The sequence below is a fragment of the Stenella coeruleoalba genome (assembly GCF_951394435.1).
Source record: "Stenella coeruleoalba genome assembly, chromosome: 8".
NCBI classification, from domain to species: Eukaryota; Metazoa; Chordata; class Mammalia; order Artiodactyla; family Delphinidae; genus Stenella; species Stenella coeruleoalba.
Window position 1 is genome coordinate 2,307,188 of NC_137154.1, and position 21,481 is coordinate 2,328,668.

Consider the following 21,481-nt stretch of genomic DNA (forward strand, 5'->3'; position numbering starts at 1 on the left):
ATAAATGTATTTATTTTTGGCCGCGTTGGTTCTTCGTTGCTGCGCGCGGGTTTTCTCTAGTTGCAGTGAGCGGGGACTACTCTTGGTTGCGGTGTGCGGCCTTCTCATTGCGGTTGCGTCTCTTCTTGCGGAGCACAGGCTCTAGGCACGCGGGCGTCAGTACTTGTGGCACGCGGGCTCAGTAGTTGTGGCTCGCGGGCTCTAGAGTGCAGGCTCAGTGGTTGTGGCGCACAGGCTTAGTTGCTCCGCGGCACGTGGGCTCTTCCTGGACCAGGGCTTGAACCCATCTCCCTTGCATTGGCAGGGGGATTCTTAACCACTGCACCACCAGGGAAGCCCGATTCCCAAGCTTATATTCCTGCTTTTTCATATATTACAAATGCAAAACATGAGACAGGCAGGTCTTCAAAATAACATCTGATGACAACATTTTAAGAGCTAATACACTTACCTTTTACCAGTTGTTAAATACTGAAGATTTCCCCCCTGATATACTTCGGATAACATCTACATGAACACATCTTAGTTTACATGGCTTCCCATCCCAAGTAATTCTTTATATGGCAATAGTAGGATTGTGACTGTAGGATTTCTGGGTCAGAGAATAGGAATGGATACTGACACCTACTGCCAAACTGGTTACACACTGAAACCAACTACAATTTGGCTATGTAATTAAAGTCTCCATTGTCTAACAATTATGTCCACCAGCACCTTCTGTGTAGACCACACACACCAACTGCTCTCTCTTGCAGCAGCTGTCACTGCCAGCTTAACGGACAAAGTCCCGTTTTCCCCACCCAGTCAAGCCACACACCTAATTCCAACACCTTCTGTACTAGCAAGGTCCCCATGTGACAGGCAATTTCCCACAATTTATACCCACAGCAACTCTGGCAGGGAGGGTGCATCCCCAGTGCACAGGACACTGAGGATGGGAAGGGTGAGGTGACTAACCCAAGGTTACCTGGCTAGTAAGGTGTGGATTGGGGTCTCTTTCAACCTAAAAGAAAGGAGGTAAACTAAGGCAAACTCCAGTTACCAGAAATAGAGTTTATTTGGGAACAGCAGAGAAACTGCAATTCAGGACACACATACTGAAGCGAGCTACAGGTGAGTTCACTGAAGGCTTGGGGTGGGGTGCTTCTTTGGGCAAAGAGTGCAAAAGGGGAAAATCCAATTAGGGACCATGCAGCAAGTGGTTCCAAGATGCGGAGAAATTCCTGGCAGATGCTCACCGGTTGGAGGATAAATTTCGATCTCTCATAAGTCAAGCATTTATGGGAAATCAGTCCCACCATCTTTGTTTTCTGAGGGTACATGTTTTCTGAGGGTGCATGCGCCAGAGATTCTCCATTTCACATCCTTCCGTTCCATTTTAGATTAAAATCCTTTCACATCCCCCCTTTTGATTAAACTCTTTCACAAAAAGCACTGCTCGTCAGTCTTACTGTGTGGGTATCTCACTTAGTCAGAGGCACCATTAGCTGCACGTGGATTATGGGTCTCTCGGAGCTGAGGAGGACCATCCTCAGATGTCTCATCCCACGGAAGAGGAAAACAGCAAGCAGATACTTGGCCTCATTTTAACAAAACAATTGAGAAATGGGGAACCTCAGTTATGTTCCTCTCACGTGGTCAGTTCAGTTTCCATGGTCAGCTGAGCTTCAGGATAAGCCTTTATTTTGTAGTTACAGGAAAAACAACTTTATTTTGTACATACACCTGGGAGAAAGACATTTGCCTGCTGATACAAAACAGGAGAAATTTAACCATGTGGATTATTCCCATGGCCAGAAGTCCAATTATAGCTACTGACTAGAATAAACTTCTCAACCTGTTTCCCCAGCTGCCTATATTTAATAGGTCAAAAATGGCCCAGGTCCCGGCGGTATGGCCTATTTCAGTTAATAGTTTGATATTATCTTCCATTATTTTTATTATTTTTTTTAATTAATTTATTTTTGGCTGCGTTGGGTCTTCGTTGCTGCATGCGGGCTTTCTCTAGCTGTGGCAAGCAGGGTCTACTCTTTGTTGCAGTGCATGGGCTTCTCATTGCGGTGGCTTCTCTTGTTGCAGAGCATGGGCTCCAGGCGCACGGGCTTCAGTAGTTGTGGCACGTGGGCTTAGTTGCTCCGTGGCATGTGGGATCTTCCCGGACCAGGGCTCGAAACCGTGTCCCCTGCATTGGCAGGCAGATTCTCAACCACCGAGCCACCAGGGAAGCCCTCTTTCACTACTTTCAGTCTTGTGTTACTTTTCCCGATTTGTTAACATAAAAACAGCATTCTTGGGACTTCCCTGGTTAAGAACCAGGGAAGCCCCAAGACTTCTGAGCCTGCGCTCTAGAGCCACAACTACTGAGCCTGTGCTCTAGAGCCCGCAAGCCACAACTACGGAGCCCGTGTGCCACAACTCCTGAAGCCCACGCACCTAGAGCCCGTGCTCTGCAATGAGAAGCCACCGCTATGAGAACCCTGTGCACCGCAACGAATAGTAGCCCCTGCTCACCGCAACTAGAGAAAGCCCGCGTGCAGCAATGAAGACCCAACACATCCAAAAATAAATAAGTAAATAAATAAAATTTTAAAAAACAAAAAACCCCCCAGCATTCTTCCTCAAGCAGGGCACAGGTTCCCCCATGCTATGCAGTGTGGACGTTTAGGGCTCTGCAGTTTTGTAAGACAACTTCTGCTAGGCTGTCTACTTGAGTTTGTTGATACTCAAAAGCTCTGACATAAGCATTAAGGTAGCAGCCATGAATCTGATGAGATTCTTAACTGCCTTTTCAAGTTCTGCTACTCCAACTCAAGGGAAAAAGTCCAAAGGGCAAATCCCTTTCTATCTACCAGGAGCGTATCTGTAGGCATCCACCCAAAATTGTATCCATCCCAGCTACGATGTGCTCTCTCAAGACGGCAGGAGAAGGAACCCAGATTGGGCCCAAGGGCGATGGAAGGCAGGGTTTTCCCAACTCCAGCATCAGGAGTGAGGACAGGGCTCCAAGCGCACTTCCCATTTAGGGCAAGTGTGGGGTATGCATTCCTTCCACACAGAAGGAAATAACCAGTGTTTTCTAAAGACAGGGTTTTTTCTTTTCCTGGAATAAAAGAGATCTCATGATCAAAATCAGTCATTTATAAACAACGCATGATAAGTGGTTCTGTTTAGCACCGTGAGGATAGTTAGAGGAATATCTTAAATTTCAATACATTTGGAGGAACAGGTGAGTTTGGTTACTGTGGGTGAGGTTCTGATGGAGGCTGGGGATCTGCCAGGGACAAGCTAGAGTGAATTAGTTCCTACCACTCAACAGATCTCTGTTCAGCTCCCCATGAGGCGCCACTGAAGAAAGCACATCAGCTTTCTACTCCCTGTATCGTTAAAATTTTCATCACCCCACCGAAGAGATACATGCTGGAGGAGACGTCAGTCTCCTAGATTCCAGTGGGGAATGAACCCATGGCCATCTGAATCACATACAAGTGTTACAAGGGTGCAGGAGGTAGCCTAGAGATTCACCAGTCCCATTAATGCTTCTGGAACACTGGAAAGCTTTTCGGTAAGAGTCCAGGCTTAAGTGAGAGGGATTCCTTTAGGGGTGGGGCACCCAATGGAATGCTGTAATGTCAGGTGCCAATTTAAGTATAGCCACAAAGATGCCAAAGGAAAACCTTGTATCTCTGCCAGACAGGTTTCACCACCCTTCTAAGGATAATGGCCAGGCCTCCAGTTCAGGTTCATCATCACCAGCAATCAGTAAGGTTGGTGGAATGAGAGTTCTTGTAAGGTGGGAGCAAAGGGGTGCATTACAGCCAAGCTAGAGGGCGGCAAGGAGGCCAAAGAAAGGACAATTACAACTATAGCAGCATGACTTGGCTGAGTGATACAGAATTGGCTGAAACAGGTTTCACAGGCCTGGGCCGGATATCTCTGATCTCTGGAAAGCTGTCTGCTTCAGTCCTTAGAAATTCTTAGCTTTCAGTCTTGAGTTGGGCTGCAGGTCCACTCAGGTTTGGGGTCCTTTCTAAGATGGGACACATGAATCCAGAAGTCTAACTCTGGGAGCTTCGTGGCACAGGGATTAGTCAGAAACACCTGGGAGAAGTCCTTCCAGTGAGGGAGGAGGGAGTCTTTATGCATAGGTCTCTTCCAGTAGTTGAAGTCTCCAGGCTGTAAACTGACATCTTCATCTCCAGGGAGCACACTGCAGAAAGACTGCTCTACTACAGCACGATTATTCTCAATGGATCTTAGACCCCTGCAAAATGTGAAGTATGTAACCTTTTATTGTGGGGTCAAACAAAGCAGAGGCTAAATGCTTTGGCCATCCGTGACTATTTCGAAGGGTGAGAATTTATGAGTCCCAAATGTAGATCTAAGATTCAGAAGAACCAGAGCACTCCTTTTGGCCAATGTATCTGGAGGGTTTCAACTAACTCAGCCAGCCAGCTCTTTACAATTACACTTGCATGAACCAGCCCTGAAGGCTGAGGGTGATAAGCCTGATGGAAACCGCCCAGTGAAGTAGGTCCCCTGGAGTTCCAGGGGCGGGAGAGGTCCTCAAGTGGGAAGGATCTTTTCTACAAGGACTTTAGCTATGGAAGAGGGAGTCACCACTCTACATGGAAACGCTCGAGTCCGACATGAAAACCGTTACGAGAGCATATTTATACCCATGAGTGGGGGCAACTCTATGAAATCCACTTGCAGAGCGTGAGCAGTCTGGTGCATTAAAATGTCCTGAGGCGGGACAAACAGGCTTCCTTGGGCTCAATGTATGACAAGTAGAACAAGCAAGACAAGTGCCCTTTGTGGTCTTGCTGGTGTTTCTCTATCAACACTGATTTATAAAGGTTACCCTTTTCTCAGTGGACCAATGGTTTAATCCATGTACAGTGGTCAATAAGGGAAGTTTTAGATTTTCTGGCAGAAACAGCTTATTACTGGGTTCAAACCAGAGCCCCTTTTCTTCATGGGTCCAACAGCCAGCCTTTCAGATTTCCAGTTGTGCTCTTCTCTTTCAGAGGCCAGCTGTTATCCTCCCCTGGCTAGTTCTCTTAGGTCTTTGCAGGGGGAAGAGTCTTTTGGACCATGACGGAGGTTTGGTCTATGGGTATCATAAAGGAAGTGTTTTTTTGCAGAGGTATCAGGGAGGTGGTTTCCTTTGGCTTCCAGTGAATCAGACTTGCAATGCCCAGGCCCTTTAATGATAGCTAGAGCTGCCGGCAGCAGTATGGTGTCCAACAGACTTTGGGCATAAGGGCCATGCTTAATTTTATCTCCACTGGGAGTAAGGAAACCCTGTTGTTTCCATAACATTCCAAAGCACTGCACCACTCTACAAAGGCATACTATCAGTAAAGAGGTGTGCTGTCTTGCCTTTGACTAAAATGCATGTTTGAGTGAGGGTATACAAGCAGACCTCCACGGTACTACATGTTTGGTGCCAGACTACTGCAGTAAAGCGGGTCACATGAACTTCCTGGTTTCCCAGTGCATATAAATGTTTACATTATATGGTAGTTGGTTGAGTGTGCGATAGCATTATATCTTAAAATACAATGTACATACCTTAATTTAAAAATACTTTATTGCTAAAAAGTGCTAACCATCATCTGAGTCTTCAGCGAGTTGTAGGAACGTCAAAGGTCACTGACCACAGATCACTATAACAAATACAATAATACTGTGAGAATTACCAAAATGTCACAGTCACATGAAGTGAGCAAATGCTGTTGGAAAAATGGCGCTGACCAACGCTGACACAGGGTCGTCACAAACCTTCAATTTACCAAAAGACACAATATCTGCAAAGCACAACAAAATAAGGTATGCCTGTGTGATTCAGCTTGTTGACCTGAAGCAGCCAAAGTCAGGGCGGCAGCCTCAATAACTTCACAGCCCCAGCACAAAATTCACCATTTTCATTTTTCAGGTAAGAGCCATTAGTAAACCACATAAGATCAGGATTCATCAAGGAGGTTTCCTGTAAGTAGTCATGAGGTGTCATCATGGGAAGTCACGGGGAATTTTATCAGTGGAGGAGGGACGATAGGTTGCAGGGTTGAGACTGTTACACTGAATGGGAGTGATGCGGGCACAGCGAGTAAGAAGATTTCAAAGGGGTAAAATGGCTTGCTGAAAGGTGTTGAGTGTGGTGTGAACTCAAGAGAGCCTCAACGGTGTGAGGTGCAAAGATGGTAGCCTTTACTAAGAGGACAGCAGCAGGCATAGCTCTAAGCCATGCCATATGCTCAGGCCAGGGATCTAACCGTTGGGTGTAGTAACCCAGGGGTCAGTGATAGCCCCATATTTTGGGGTAAATATCCCGAGGGCATTCCCTTCCTTCTCATAAACAATAAGGAAAAGGGTAGCTGATAATTTGGGTATTCAAGGGTCGGTGGATTTATTAAACTTTCCTTCAAAGGCTAAACGATCTTGGTCATCCCAAAAAATGAGGTCAGGTATGCTGTTCTTTAGAAAGGCATATAGGGTGACTTCCCCAGTGGTCTAGTGGTTAAGACTCCAGGCTCCCACTGCAGGGGGCCCGAGCTCAATCCCTGGTCGGGGAACTAAGATCCCACGTGCCATGTGGCACGGCCAACAACAAAAGGGAGCATATGGGGGGCAGAATCATTAAAGAGAAGTTTGGAACCCAGTTGCAAGAATAACCAGCTAGCCCAAGAAAACTCTGTAACTGACATTTGGTTTGGGGTTTGGAGAGTTTAAAATGCCTTGAAGCCTATCGGGATCTAGGTGTAGTCTCCATTCTGAGATTAAATGTCCTAGATATCAAACATGAGTTTGGACAAATTGCAGTCTTTCCTTCAAGGCCTTATATCCCTTAATGGCTAAGATCTTTAACAGGTGAACAATGTCTCTGTGGAAATTTTGGGAGGGCGAGCAAAGAAGCAAATCATCTACATGTTACAGTAAGGTGGTGCCTCCAGAGAATTCTACGTCATTTAAGTCGCCTTTAAAATCTGTCAGAAGAGGAACCTCAGTAAAGCCCTGACGCATGACTGTCCAGGTATATTGTTGTCCTTCCCAGGTAAAGGCAAAAAGATATTGACTCTTTACCAACAGGAATACTAAAAAAACATACTGCCTAAGTCGACCACAGTGAAAAAGTTGCTTCCCGTAGAGATGAACACTGACAGCACGTGGGGATTACAGGTGACAGGGTGGCAAGGAATTACAATGCTGTTTATTGCCAAAGGTCCTGCACAAATCTCCCTCCTTGGCTGCTGGGTTTTTTACAGGTAAGACAGGGCTATTACAAAGACTAGTGCAAGGGACAAAGAGTCCTTCGGCCTTACCATCTTCTATGATAGAACTTATGTCCTGGAAGACTTCTTTATTTATAGGGTATTGTATGTCTTAATAGGAGAGGCACTATGAATTCTGCCTATGTCTGTTGAGGATTCTGCCCAAAGAGTGGGGGGGAGGGGTACCTGGTTAATAGTGGGTAAGTCCAAAGCTTGGTCTTTTTAGCTTTGCAATGTAATAAAGGCAAAAAGGGGTTTAATCTTCCTAAGTGTTGATTTGAACTGTTGATTTTGAGGGAAAAAGTGGCAGCATGCTATTTCTCCAGGAAATCTCATCCTAATACATGTATAGGAGCCACACTGCTGAGGAGAAATGGGTGTTTGTTTTGCAAAGGCCCCAGACAAAAAGGTATGGGCTGGGAAACAGGGACATGTTGCAGCGTGAGGTCCCCACTATTGGAACGTATGTAATACTGTGAGGAAGGAACTGTTTCGCTGTAGTTAGGCTGGGCGCTGACAGAGCAGCCCCTGTGCCAATTAATACTATAAGGAACTTGTCTCTGATCTGGAGAAGAGTCTTCCCCAGGCTATTTAATGGACGGACAGGGAACAGTCCCTGTGTGTCCTCTGAGTCACATCCTTGGGGTGGGTTTGGCTGTCGGTTCTTGGAGGGTTGCAAGTGTTTGGATTTCAATTTATAGCAATCCTTTTTCCAACGGCCAGATTTGCTTTGAGTCTCCATCTGCAGGAGTTGTCTTTCTTTTGGTGTCATCTTCTGGGGTACGAGCCAATTGAGTGGCCAAAGTGACAAGATCAGGGTAGACACTGTTTCCCATTCTATACAGGTTCTTTGGACTAACAGGGTGAGTCCTTGGTTAGATCATATACAAACGTGGAATTAAAAGCCACCTGGGTGGATTCGGCATCTGTGGGAAGCCTGAAATTTTCCTTGAAAACAATCTGGAGCCTGCTCTAACAGTTATGGACAGATACAGCAGGCTTTTGGGTGCATGCCTGAATCTTGTTCCAGTCCATGGACTAGGGGAAGACTCTAGGGATGGCTTCATGCAGGCTTCTGGCTGTACTGCCAGCCTGATCACATAAAAGGGCTGGTGGTTGGTTTCGTTTAAGCCTAAGAGATCGGACTTCCCTGGTGGTGCAGTGGTTGGGAATCTGCCTGCCAATGCAGGGGACACAGGTTCGAGCCCTGGTCTGGGAAGATCCCACATGCCGTGGAGCAACTAAGCCCGTGCACCACAACTACTGAGCCTGTGCTCCAGAGCCTGCGAGCCACGACTACTGAAGCCCGCATGCCACAACTACTGAAGGCCGCGCGCCTAGAGGCGTGCTCTGCAACAAGAGAAGCCACCGCAATGAAAAGCCCGCACACCGCAACGAAGAGCAGCCCCCGCTCACAGCAACGAAGACCCAACACAGCCAAAAATTAATTAATTAATTAAATAAAAATAAATAAATCAAAATTTAAATTGGGGGAGGGAGCCTAAGAGATGGTTCAGGGTTTTCTCAACTGGTTGTTTTAGTCCAGTGCTGGGCTTGACTTATTTTAGACAAGCATGTGGACTGTTTGATAGAGACTGGAGGGACCAAGCTGGTAAATCAGGGTTACGATACTGAATTCCTCACCAAATCTATGAGGATCCATGTTACCTTGGGAAAGTCCTTATAACCCCAAGCCCCCCTTTTTTTTTTTTTAAAGATATCCTTGATGTGGACCATTTTTGAAGTCCTTACTGAATTTGCTACAATACTGCTCCTGTCTTATGTTTTTTGGTTTTCTGGCCATGAGGCATGTAGGATCTTAGCTCGCCGACCAGGGGTAGAACTCGTGCCCCCTCTGCATGAAGGTGGAGTCCTAACCACTGGACCACCAGGGCAGTCCCCAGCCCTAAGCTTGCCCTTTGCCCCTGGGGTACAGGGAGTCTGCTATGGTTTAGCGGGATGCTCAGCAGGTCTAATTTTGAAAGGGAAGTTTTAATGGGCTTGGCAGGTGAGGGTTCAGTGACAGGAAAGAAAGGAAGTTCAGAGAGAGGGGAGGGATAAGGAGGCAGCAAAGATAGAGGTACAAAGGAGATGGAGCAGTAAGGGTAGGAGGGACCTCAGCTCACACCAAGAAAGAGGCCAGTGACATTTTAAAAATCCACCTTTAGCTGCTTATTTGCTTCAATTTGGAAACAGTATTTGGTAAGGAGGCAATTTTATAATCCTGAACCCATTTAGAAGCCTCCAGATAACAATTAAAATAACTACCCTATGTGGATGGTTTAATCTGGTAACCATGGTCTTCTAACTTGGTTCGGAGAAAAACAAGTTTGGGGACATAAAGGGTTTCTTGTAACGGCCACTGAAGTTCTAAGTTATCCTTAGTAAGACTGGTCCATTTAGTCAAAAATGTCTATGAGGAAAGATCATATAAAGATCAATAAAACACATCAGATGGGACTTCCCTGGTGGCGCAATGGTTAAGAGTCCACCTGCCAACACAGGGGACACGGGTTCGATCCCTGGTCCGGGAAGATCCCACATGCCGTGGAGCAACTAAGCCCAAGTGCCACAATTACTGAGCCTGCGCTCTAGAGCCTGCGAGCCCCAACTACTGAGCCCACGTGCCTCCTCTACTGAAGCCCGCGTGCCCTAGAGCCCGTGCTCTGTAACAAGAGAAGCCACCACATTGCAGTGAAGGGTAGCCCCCGCTCACCGCAACTAGAGAAAGCCCGCGCGCAGCAACGAAGACCCAGTGCAGCCTAAAATTAATTAATTAATTAAAAAACACCTCAGAGGGACTCCCCTGGTGGCGCAGTGTTTAAAACTCCACGCTCCCAATGCAGGGGGCCCAGGTTCGATCCCTGCTCAGGGAACTAGATCCCACATGCATGCCACAACTAAGAGTTCACATGCCACAAATAAGGAGCCCACCTGCCGCAACTAAGACCCAGTGCAACCAAGTAAATAAATAAATAAATAAATAAATAAATATTTAAAACAGCCAAACAAAAACACATCAGAGTTCCCGAAGGGAGCCACCTCTAAAACATTTAGATGATTGGTATCCCATTGTTGGATTCAGAACAAAAGAGTACTCGCCAGAAGGACAGTCTGTCCCTATCCAGATCCCAAATAAAGCCAGAGAGCTCAACCAAAACGAGGGAGCTTGAGATCCAAGAGGAGACTTGCCTAACCAAGTTACGGCAACTTGTGAAAGTGAAGAGCACAAAGGGCTCAAGTGTGGGTACCTTGCTCAACTCTGGGGGTTGCCACTCCTTGGTGGGTATCTCCTTTGGATCCCACTTCTGACACCATGTAATGGCAACCTAAAAGAAAGGAGGTAAACTGAGGCAAGCTCAAGTTACCAGAAATCGAGTTTATTCGGGAATAGCAGAAGAACTGCAATTTGGGACACGTTAAACTGCAGTGAGTGACAGGTGAGCCTGAAGGTTTAGGGCAGGTTGCTTTTACAGGCAAAGAGTGCAAAAGGGGAAAACCCAGTTAGGAGCCACGCAGCAAGTTCACTGACTTGAAGATGGAGAGAGATTCTTGGAAGACACTCACCGGTTATAGCATAAGTCTCAATCTTCTGTAAAGCAGGCAATTTTGGGAAATCAGTCTCACAGTCTTCACCTTTCATTTTCCTGAGGATGCATGCATGAGAGCTACCCGTTCATACCCTCTGGTTCCATTTTAGATTAAAATCCTTTCACATTTCAGATCCAGACCCTCTTGACCTTTCCCTACCCCCACCAACCACTTCACTTCCTGCCACCACTTCCACCTGCTCAATTCAAAATTACTGTTGCTGTTGTTGGAATAGATGACAATCAACAGCTCAGTCAGGGTCAGGATCCTGCAGTTCAGCAGCATTCCCAAGAAACCCACTGTCTAGATGTAGAGTGTGAAGCCACTCCTTCTATCCTGTTCACTATGTAGTAGTCTCTGGGACCGAAACAGCCTCTGACATAATAAATACCTGGTGAATGAATAAACACTCTATTGCAGAATAGAGGCCAAAGACGTTCACTTTCCCACAGAATGACACCACTCCAATTTAAAAGATCTCATGGATACAATGATCCTATTTTCGGTGACATGATGACAAAGCAGTTAAGTTAAACCCAACAAAACATTCTCTCCGCCCCCAAAAGGAGTTAAATCAAGGAAAGAAAAACAAACAAAATAATGAGTTTAAACAATAGAAAAGAAAATACTCTGAGGTCAAAACAACAACACAAACCCAGAAATCAATGTTTAAAGCAAAGCACACACACTATAAACAATATGGTTTTGATCCGGGTTTGAATCCCATCTCCATCATTTCCTAGCTGTGTAACCTCGGTTTCAACATCCATAAACTAGAAGGGACCTACCTGAGAGGCTGCTGTGAAGACGGAATTAAACACAGGAAGTGCCCAGTACACGATCTACTCCAGGTCTCTCTCCACTTTTATAACCGCTTACAAATCATCCTATCTATTGCTTGATATGAAACCAACAAATCGCGTTAGTTTAAACATTGCTACCCTTATCTAAGAAAAAATAATGTAGAGTGGTGACATATCACAAACAAGCTGGAGTTCAGTTACTCAAGTTTCACACCACAACTTATTCGCTTTTGTTTAGCAATCACTATCAAACAAAACTTTCTTAAAATAGAAAATTGTAAGGAATTACCAAATTTGCAAGTGTGAGAAATATAACCATCATTTGTTTTAAATGGTGGCATACTGCGTTTAATACTAATTTTATGAAACCACAGTCCCAAGCCTCATCAAAAGGGTCTCTTACTTCTAAAAGGCAATCAAGTTGACATATGAAAGGAATACCAGGCAAAAGAACATTCTAAAACTTCAAAAGAATACAGCTGTTCAGTTTCCCTTCCAGGGTCAAAAACTTTGAGCCTATAATTCTAAATCTGGATTGACATGCAAATTTCCATGATTACACAAATGAATGTTTTGCTTTTATTTATATAAGCTACCTCACAATCCGATTTATGGATTAATTTATTTTTACCCCAAACAAAAAAATTTTCCTAGGGGAAAAAAATTTATTTTTGTAGCAAGTTATCCAATATAACTTTAAATTCTTAATTTTTAACTGAAAACATTTAGCCTACAGTTAGAGAGTAATCCTATAATTTCAAATTGGGCCACTCTCAAGAGACAAAGAAGGTGTAAATTGGGGAACATGGTCGCCCTTCACATAACCAAAACTTTTAATACATTTATTAGCTGTCTTAAGTCAGAGGTCCTCCATATCTTCCCATGAGATGATTAAAATTAATTTAAATGTAATCAACATGTTTCTGTTAAGACTTTAGAATTTCAATATAGTCTATAATACTTATTAAATTAGGGTGGCAGTTAAATGAACCCCACAGCATAATCACTTGGTTCACATAAAAGTCTGAGGGCTGGCGATCCCATCGTGGAGTCTGATCAGTCCCAGGGTACAGGTCCAAATCCTCCAGGAGTACCAGACCATACTTTGGCTTAGGACACATCAGAAAGGACAAAGAAGCCATTCATCTGCTCTAAGAAAGAATCAGGATATCCCCACAGGACATCCCAATGTCTCTACCCACAAAACCTGGCCACTACACAAAGCCCTAATCAGGAGATTCTTTATCCAGTCTCTGTCACTGCATTCCTTAGTACTGGGAGTTAATTGCGTTGGATTCAATATGCCAGCAGGTAAGTCAAAACATCTAAAATAAACAACCAGATAACTTATGTAAATAGCTGAAATAATGGAAAATGTCCTTGTAAATCAACAAACCCTTCAATATACTTGTAATCTCTCAAAAGTTAAAAAAAAAAAAGTGTTCAGATTCTAAACTCAAACCAGTGGTCTTAGAATTATGTTCTGATTTCAATCACGTGTAATGATTGATAATCTAATACATATGCACTTCTTCTTTTGCCACGATCGAAAAATCTATTTTAAAAATCACATATATTACATGTTTACAGACGAACTAAAGTGGCAAATAATTATTGCTGCTAAATGTTAGGTACATATGGGAGAATCACTACTTCTACATATGTTTGAAACTTTTTATTGTCATGTTTTTGAAAAAAGAATGGATGAATGATCCATCTCTGGCCTCCCACTGAAGAGTAAGTTCCATGAAGGCAGAGATCTATCTACTTGCTCAACGCAGCAGTCCCTGGGCCCAGCACAGGACTAGGCAGGAGACAGTGGCCAAGCAATCTGCTTCAACCATTCGCTCACCGCTGCTGAGTGATGATCTGCTCGTGTGTCACCTGTATACAGCATGGTGGTGTCAGGGACCCTAGGCACACCTTAGCCGCTCCTAAGAAGGTTCGGAAGACACACAGGAAGTCACATCTGCTTAGAAGATCGAATGGCCAGGAGACAACGGTGGACTGTTTTTTCAGAAGCTTGCTAGAGACCAAGCCCTCAGTTTTCAGGAAGAAAGTAAAAAAGTTTCCCTTCTTTAACCAAAACAGTCTATTTTTACTCAAGGCACACTGGTTCTTCATCGTTATAGCTCCAATTTCCTCCTCCACTCTATTGTCCGCAATTCGTTAGTATATGACTGAATGAGTCAAATATTTGAAGGTTTTTCTTAATCCAAGGTCTTGTCACCTTGTCAGTAAGGCTTTACCCTCTCCACCCTATTTAAAACCCAAATCCCTATTCCTTCTCTCTACTTTTGTTTTCAAAAGCACCTACCACTGTCTAACTTGTTTGTCTCCCACTGTGGAAATACTTGAGGGCAAGATCTTTTGTCTGTTTTGTTCAGTGCAATAAAATACCCCAGCACCTAGAACTGTGCCTAGCAGAGAGATGGCATTCGTGGATGAACAGATGCCAAGCACTGAAAGCTACTTTGGATAACTGGGTAAACAAGTAACGTTTTAAATTACAATACTTACACCCTTTGCATGTATTTAAATTGTATAGTCGATCTTTCTACCACACCACACAACTATTACACAGAAATCATCTTCTCTTGTTTTTGAACAGGCTTTTTGGGATAATAATAAAATGCACAGTACATACACTAAAAAAAAAAAAAAAAAAAAGTCCCACAGACCCAGAATGGAAGCACCTTTAATAACAGCTGACAGTATACTTTTAAGAGGAAATTTTCAAGGCTACACAGTGAGGGGCCAATATCAAAAGGTAAAGTTCATTAAGTGATCTTTTGTAGTTTTCTTACCACAGAAATACACTGCCTCTCCTGTTACTAAACACTCATGAAATTTAAAATTCAATGGCAAACAGTGTAAAGCAGCCCTGCTTTCTCTGAAGAGGGCAGGGCAGAAAACCAACGGCTGTCAAACAAAAACAAACCTACGTCGTCTGTTTTGAAAATTCCGTAACAGTCACACATAAAATTCTTCACTACCCATTAATAAGGGTTGTGCTCAAGGAAAAATCTCACAATTGCAGTTTAGGAAGGCAAGTATTCACTGAACTAGGAGAAATTGTGTAAATTAAGCTAAGGCTGGAGGAGAGCAATTTCCTGCAATAATCCCGCACCAGCTACCTTCTACTTCTGAAACCATCCCAGTGGCAGACTAGTCAAACTAAGTAATATGAACCTTTTACTTTGGATGCCTAAACACCTTTACCTCTAGAAAACAAAACAGCACTCCTTAGACAGCAATCCCAGACCAACCTCCCAACACGCTCCTCAATGCTGCCTTGATATTCAAAATGCCATCACTGGGAACACTGGTTCTGAGCAGTAATGGTTCTTCCCTGTTTCATACTGGTTGGTGGCCCTTAGGGCTTTGGGAATTTAAACCACCCTCGGCCTACAGATACTATTTATCAAAAAAAAAAAAAAAAAAAAAAACCACAAAAAAAAAATCCCACAAAAAACAAACCAAAAAACCCCCCTGGGTTCTCCAATAAAACTTTTGGAAGTACAACATGAGCTTCTCAGAACAGTTTTAAACCATTTTAAAACTGTGGACAATGAACAAGAAAAGAAAAGCCGCTCTGAAAGTAAGTAATTCGTAACCCCACGCACGCATTTTCATTTGAGGTCACCTCCTCCTGATGCTAGAAGACTATCAACTGCTCAAAGAAAGAAGGAAAAGATTTCACTCTGAACCCTAGCTGGTCAGACAACTGCAGATACAGGGAATTAATATGCTCTCAATATCAAGAGGTTGGTAAAAATCCTGACAGGTTAACGGCAACATTTTAACTAAAGATTCAAGTATGAATTCAGACTGTCACGTACTGATGAACACATCCCAACTCGAAGCACTCAATTTCTAAAAAATTTTGAACTGTCTCATACAGATTAAAATCTCTCAACTCAGAATATCATAGAAGGGTCTGATAATCTAAATGGTCAATTCACAAAGCTACAATGTCTGTAAACTTTTAGAGGACACAACCCTAAAGCACATGTATCCTTTCCGGAATTCAGTTTACTGAGATTATCAAACCAAGTGATAAAATCAGCTACTGCAAAGAATTCAATCAATTTCTCCAATCTCTATTCTCTATAGTATTTTCAAAAGTAATGCAAAAGTCACAAAAGCATTTAGATGTTATTTTATAATACAGAGGCACAAATAACCGCAGACATTCTGAATTAGTAACACGGGTCAACCAGGGAAAAAAAAGACTGTAAATGTATGTGTAATAACAGGTATTTAAGACAGCACTACAGCGTTGAAATTATTTATATAATTATAATTATTTTGAGAATAATTACTCTACCACGAGAAGAGGCCTCAAACGTCTAGTGAAAGTGTTCCTAAGTAAACTTGAAATGGTCACAATTCCTATACCTATTTTATCTATAAAACGAATCCCCTTTGTCACTATAATTCTATAAGAAATTAAGTTTTGTAATGGTATTTTTATTGACCAAGAGTCTTACCTTCAATCCTTCCAAATCTCAGAATAGAATACTTTACCTTCAAAACATGAAAGAAAAAACTTTCCTTGTCACAAAACAAAAAAAAAAAGGCAGCTAATAAATTGAGAAAATTCATTTTCTGGGGTTTCTTTTTCCTGTCAACTCTTAACAAGTTAACCACTAATAGATAACGCTAATTTTTAAGCCATCTCCCTCTACTTTAGTCACTCATTTAACCTTTTAAATATATCCCTACTCTATCACCACCTTTCTTTCTCGGAAGTTCATTTTACATTTGCATATCATTTATCCCTCTAGCTATTGTTAATCACCGTCTGAAATCATTTCCAGATTCTACTATGGGAAGCATTTAGCATTCTGTGGAATCACAGAATTCTGAGCTGGAAATGATCAACCAGCATCAGTGATGCTCAAAAACTAGACTTCAGTGAGGCTCAGCGCAATAACAAAAACAATTTATTAAAACTTCTCATCTCTTCTACAGAAACAGTAAAGCTGGGCAAAATTAAAACTGCCTGTATTTTAATCCAAGTTATGGATTAATCTTCCAGGGCCGCAAGCTTCCTGAGTGGTTAAACGGGAAAACAACAGTGCTTATCGCATAAGTTATTAGACTATTATGAAATGAGTCAACGCAGGCAGAGATTATCGGAGTCCCTGGTGTGCAGGACAGCTATTAATCACTTAGAGATACAGTTACTTCTACAGGAAGGCAGTAATTTTTGAAAAGACAACTTTTAAGTTCAACAACTCACTCTGAGAATTTTCACAAGCCTATTTTTATACTTTACAGCGACACGCAAGTAAAACAGAGGGGACATGTGAACCAAAGCCCTGCTGGCAGGTGAGTGCAGGAGCATCCCCGCCAGGAACCCGACACAGCCTTCTTCGGGGCCCAAAGGCTTCTTGCAGGACTCGGCTTATATAGACCGGGGATAACTGCGGACGGCGGGAAGTCTGATCATTAACAGAAAGCATTCGGAAAACACAGGATCGAGGGGGCGGGCGGGGGCGGGGGAGTGGCCCGGCAATCAGGTACAAACACACCGATGTGACTGCTGTCACCACCTCCGGACTAAGACGCGCAAGGCAACGTCCCATCCGTGACGCTCACGGACTTCTCGGACGGCCCCACTTCCCCGTCCGCAGGATGACGTTAAGCAGTAAAGTAGCGCAGACTCGGCGGCCACCCTGCCGGGCACGCCGGGCCCGTCCGGCTCCCGGCGCGTCCGTTAACGGCTGCGAGCGCACGTCGCCGCCCGTCCCCGACAACACCCAGGACCATGTAAGGTCCTGGTGTCGCGCCGGCACACGCGGCAGCCTCACCCACCCGTCGGACGCGGGACCGGAGCCCGCTGCAGCCGCGGCTAACGGTCACTCAGCCCTGGGAAGGCTCCGGTTCCGAAAACAAAAGGCCCCTGGGCGGCTCCGCGTTCGCCCGGGTCCTCGCGGCTCGACCCGTGGCCTTAACCTTCCCGGGGACGCCGCGGGGCCGGCGGGCGGGAGCCGCGCGGGAACAAAGCTCTCCTGACCTTCAGGCCGCCGCGGGAGGGGCGGGGCGCGACACCTGCCGCCGCCGCCGCCGCCGCCGCCGGGCCCCGCCCGGCTCCCCGCGTGCCCCGGTCGCATCCGCGTCGCCCGCTCCCGCCCGCCCGCTCCCCACCGCCGCTCCGGGCGCTCCGGGCCCGGCCCCGCCCCTGCCGCCCCGGCCTCCCGAGATAGCGGCCCCGGGCCTCCTCCGCGGCTCCCACCGCCCCGGCCCCGGTCCCCGCCCCGCCGGCCGCCACTACCACCGTTACCCGGCCGAGCCTCGCGTCCGCACCTCACGCCTCCTGCGGCAGTGGCGGCGGCCGTCTGGGTTTCGCTCGCTCCGGGAGTGCGCCGCCGTGGCCGCCAACAACGCCGCCTCCCATTGGCTGAGTCTCCTGGCCCCGCCCTCCTCGAGCAAAGCGGGCTACGATTGGGAGGGCGCGGCGCAAGTCAACTACGCTTCGGCGCCGCCGGTGACGGCCAATCGGAGGCCGCCCAGGAGGCGCCGCGCTGAGCGGGGCTGAGACCCGCGGGCCGGATGCAAATAGGGATGTGTGACGTCAGCGTGGCGCGCGCCCGCGTTCCTTCCGCCCCTTTAAGGATCGGAGGCGCGCGGAGGTCACGTGTGGGGGGCGTGTTCTCTTCGGGCGCACCCCTTTTCCGGCCCCACGCTCATCCCGGTCTGCGCAGCCCATTCCCCATCCCAACAGCCCACCCCGACCGATCACCCCCGCTCGGGCGCAGTCCAGCCGCCGGCCTGTGCACCCCCCTTCCCCAGCCCCCCGTGGGACTGGGCGCTGTCTCGGGGCCCACCCACCTCCTGCGACCCCTGCCTCCCCCCCACCCCAGTTGAGTTCCAGCCCCAGGGACGCGCGCGCTGACCCCGCCGACCTCCGCGACCCCATGGCCTGGGCTTCCCCCCTCAAATCCCCGGGCTCGTGCTCCCTGCTGGTCTTGGCGCGTGGGGGTCCCCTCTTCCTCCCCCACCCCATGCCGCGCACTCACGGGCTCTCCCGGGGCAGCGCCCAGGCCCGCGTCCCCAGCGTCTCAGCCCGGCTCGGGCCTAACAGACCCACCGGACAGAAGAAAGGGCCGGGCGGCTGGGGCCGGGGTACTGACCCCGGCCTCCCCACGTTACAGTTCCTGGAAAAGCGTTAATCTGAAAACCGCTTGAGTAAGACGACAGTTCGGTGGAAACCCACATCCGCCAGGCCCGGGCTTCTGAGAGTGTGTTTCGGGGCGCTATCTTCCGTTGAGGGGTCTTTGATTATTTTTGTCCGTTTCTTCAGAAACTTTCCTTTCTTTGAGCGGGGTCGCTTCTGAAACCCGTTCTAACTTTCATCAAGTTTGAAGGGGGCGGGGGGGAGGAGTTTGAAAGCATCCAGAGGCTCTTGTTGGATGGGGCTGTTAAGGACGTAACGTCAGTTAACCAGCCGCAGGGTGCCCAGCAGGTGCCCAGGTGGGACCCACACGGCGGGGACCAGCCTCTGCCCCGCATCTGTACTGAGAGGGCGTGTGTGGGGTCCCTGCTTGCCTTACTTGGATTTTCTGACTTTTCTGTAGTGACCTTGTTTTGTTTTTGCTGAGGATGGGGCCGAGCTGGGGGAGGAGGCAATAAACTAGGAAAGAAAAGAGCACCAGCATTTTCAAGTTTGGAGGTCTGTCCTCCTCCTGTTTACTAAAGGCGCATATCCACGAGGCCACTGTATCTGGCCCTGCCTGTCTGTTCCGGGGTTGGAGCAGGTGGTGCAGCACGCCGGCGCCAGTTGGGGGAGCAGCCTGTGTGCTGGCCACTGGGCCTGGCCCTTGGTGGAACGGCTGTAGTGGAGTAGTGGCCTCTCCCTGGGTCACTTCAGTGAGTTGGTGGGAAGGTGGGCGACATTGTCCACAGCCTTTCTGCAACAGGACTGAGAATGCTGTTTTAATTTCCTGTGGCTGCCACAACAAAGGGACACAAGCCGTGGGGCTTAGAAAGTACAACAGCATTGTGTTCTCTCACCGTTCTAGAGGCAGGAAGGCAGAAATCAAGGCGTTACAGGGCTGGGCTCCCTTCAGAGTCTCCAGGGGAGGGTCCTTCCTGCCTCTTCCAGCTTCTGGGAGCTCTGGGCCGTCTTGGGCTTGTGGCTGCATCACATGGCCTTCTCTGTGTCTCTATGGGTCCTCCCCCCACACACGCTGGTCAAGCCACAGCAGGAGTTTAATTGCTAAAGGATTGATGAAGTGACATTTTCCAATAAAGGGAGACGAAGATCATTTTATATATACTTTTTAAATTATTGGCTGCGTTGGGCCTTCATTGCCGCGAGCGGGCTTTCTCTAGTTGCGGCGAGCGGGGGCTACTCTTCATTGCGGTGCGCGGGCTTCTCATTGCGGTGGCTTCTCCTGTTGCGGAGCATGGGCTCTAGAGCGCAGTCTCAGCAGTTGTGGCTCGCGGGCTTAGTTGCTCCGCGACGTGTGGGACCTTCCCGGCCCAGAGATCGAACCCGTGTCCTCTGCATTGTCAGGTGGATTCTCAACCACTGCACCACCAGGGAACTCCCCGTAGATCATTTTGAAAAATATTATAAGATCAGAATTACATTCAGGGCTCATGGGAAAGAATTGAGAAGTATTATCAGGAATCTTTTTAAAAGCGCAAAATATTTAACATGTGACCAAACAGCTCAAAATATCCCTACTCAAGTTCAGAAATACAATTATGTATTAGGAAAACATTACTCTCATTTTAGCCTGTTATAACAGGGTTAGTTGTTAATTAGTTCTGTGCTCCAAAAATGAATTATCTGAAACACTGTCTAATTACTATGCTCACAAGCTAAGCGAAGGAGTTTGTTTTGACATATGAAATCCAAAAATGGAAAGCATTACAAAGGAGGCAACTTATCAGTTACTGACACGCTTCACTGCATTTGTGTTTAAAGATTCAAATACTACTTCTGCCTTAGGGTCCCTGGGTAACTTTTCATTGACTTTTGAGACGCTGGGTAATTTTACATGAAACTTGTTTTTTAACGACTGTTTTTATTTAGGACTTTTTAGTCCAAAGGGTTTTAGGTGCTAAGATGTGAACCTAAATTGCCACTGTCACCACTGAAATAATGAAGGGAAGATGAGATGTATGAATGTGGCATGGAGTCCATAGGAGGTAACAGATGAATCCATAGAAGCAGGTGAAGTGGCTTTCTCGAGGCCACGTTACTCTAGAAGCAAAACTGCCACTAGCTGAGTCTATTCCATTTGAAAAGTAAGTCATGACTCTGAATCTAAAGGATTCCCTGACTTTTCTTGCCGTTATTCTAATAATTACCTTGCAGATATTTTCTGTATGCACAGACTTTAATTTTGAACTACACGAGGGACTTCCCTGGCAGTCCAGTTGTTAAGACTCTGCACTTCCTCTGCAGGGGGCACAGGTTCGATCCCTGGTTGGGGAACTAAGATCCCACATGCCTCACAGCATGGCCAAAAAAATTAAATAAATATAAACTACATGAGGCTAGGACCATAACAATTTTCCGGAACCCTTATTTTCCTATTTCACATCTGTATACATTCTTGTTAAAATGGGATTACTCGTTTTTCCCACTTCCTATAGTGCACTTCCAAAGAGTTTTGAGCTACCTTGGAACAAATACAATACTCTCGGTGTACAGTTAAGTGTCAATGATCATCCAAATTTTAGGTTTGATGAATAGTTCCTTCTTTGTGGTTACTCTTGCAGAGATCCCAAGACACAGAGCCTAGGGTGTGGAGCTTATGTTGATACTGGTTTTGCTGGTGGCTGCTTCCGGTT

General features: G+C 46.3%; 1 protein-coding gene across 6 annotated transcripts in view; it reads right to left on the reverse strand.

Annotated features, from left to right (window-relative positions):
- NAP1L4 (nucleosome assembly protein 1 like 4) overlaps positions 1-18,060 on the reverse strand; it is a 63,742-nt gene extending 45,682 nt beyond the window's left edge. The window contains exon 1 of one of the 6 annotated variants that reach the window (XM_079928629.1): positions 10,839-17,403. In XM_079928629.1, coding sequence (XP_079784755.1) covers positions 10,839-10,914 — 76 coding nt within the window. In that variant the 5' untranslated portion in view covers positions 10,915-17,403. The other 5 variants (XM_079928630.1, XM_079928632.1, XM_079928634.1 and 2 more) reach the window with 5 other exon arrangements.
- Between the last annotated feature and the right edge of the window lie 3,421 nt (positions 18,061-21,481).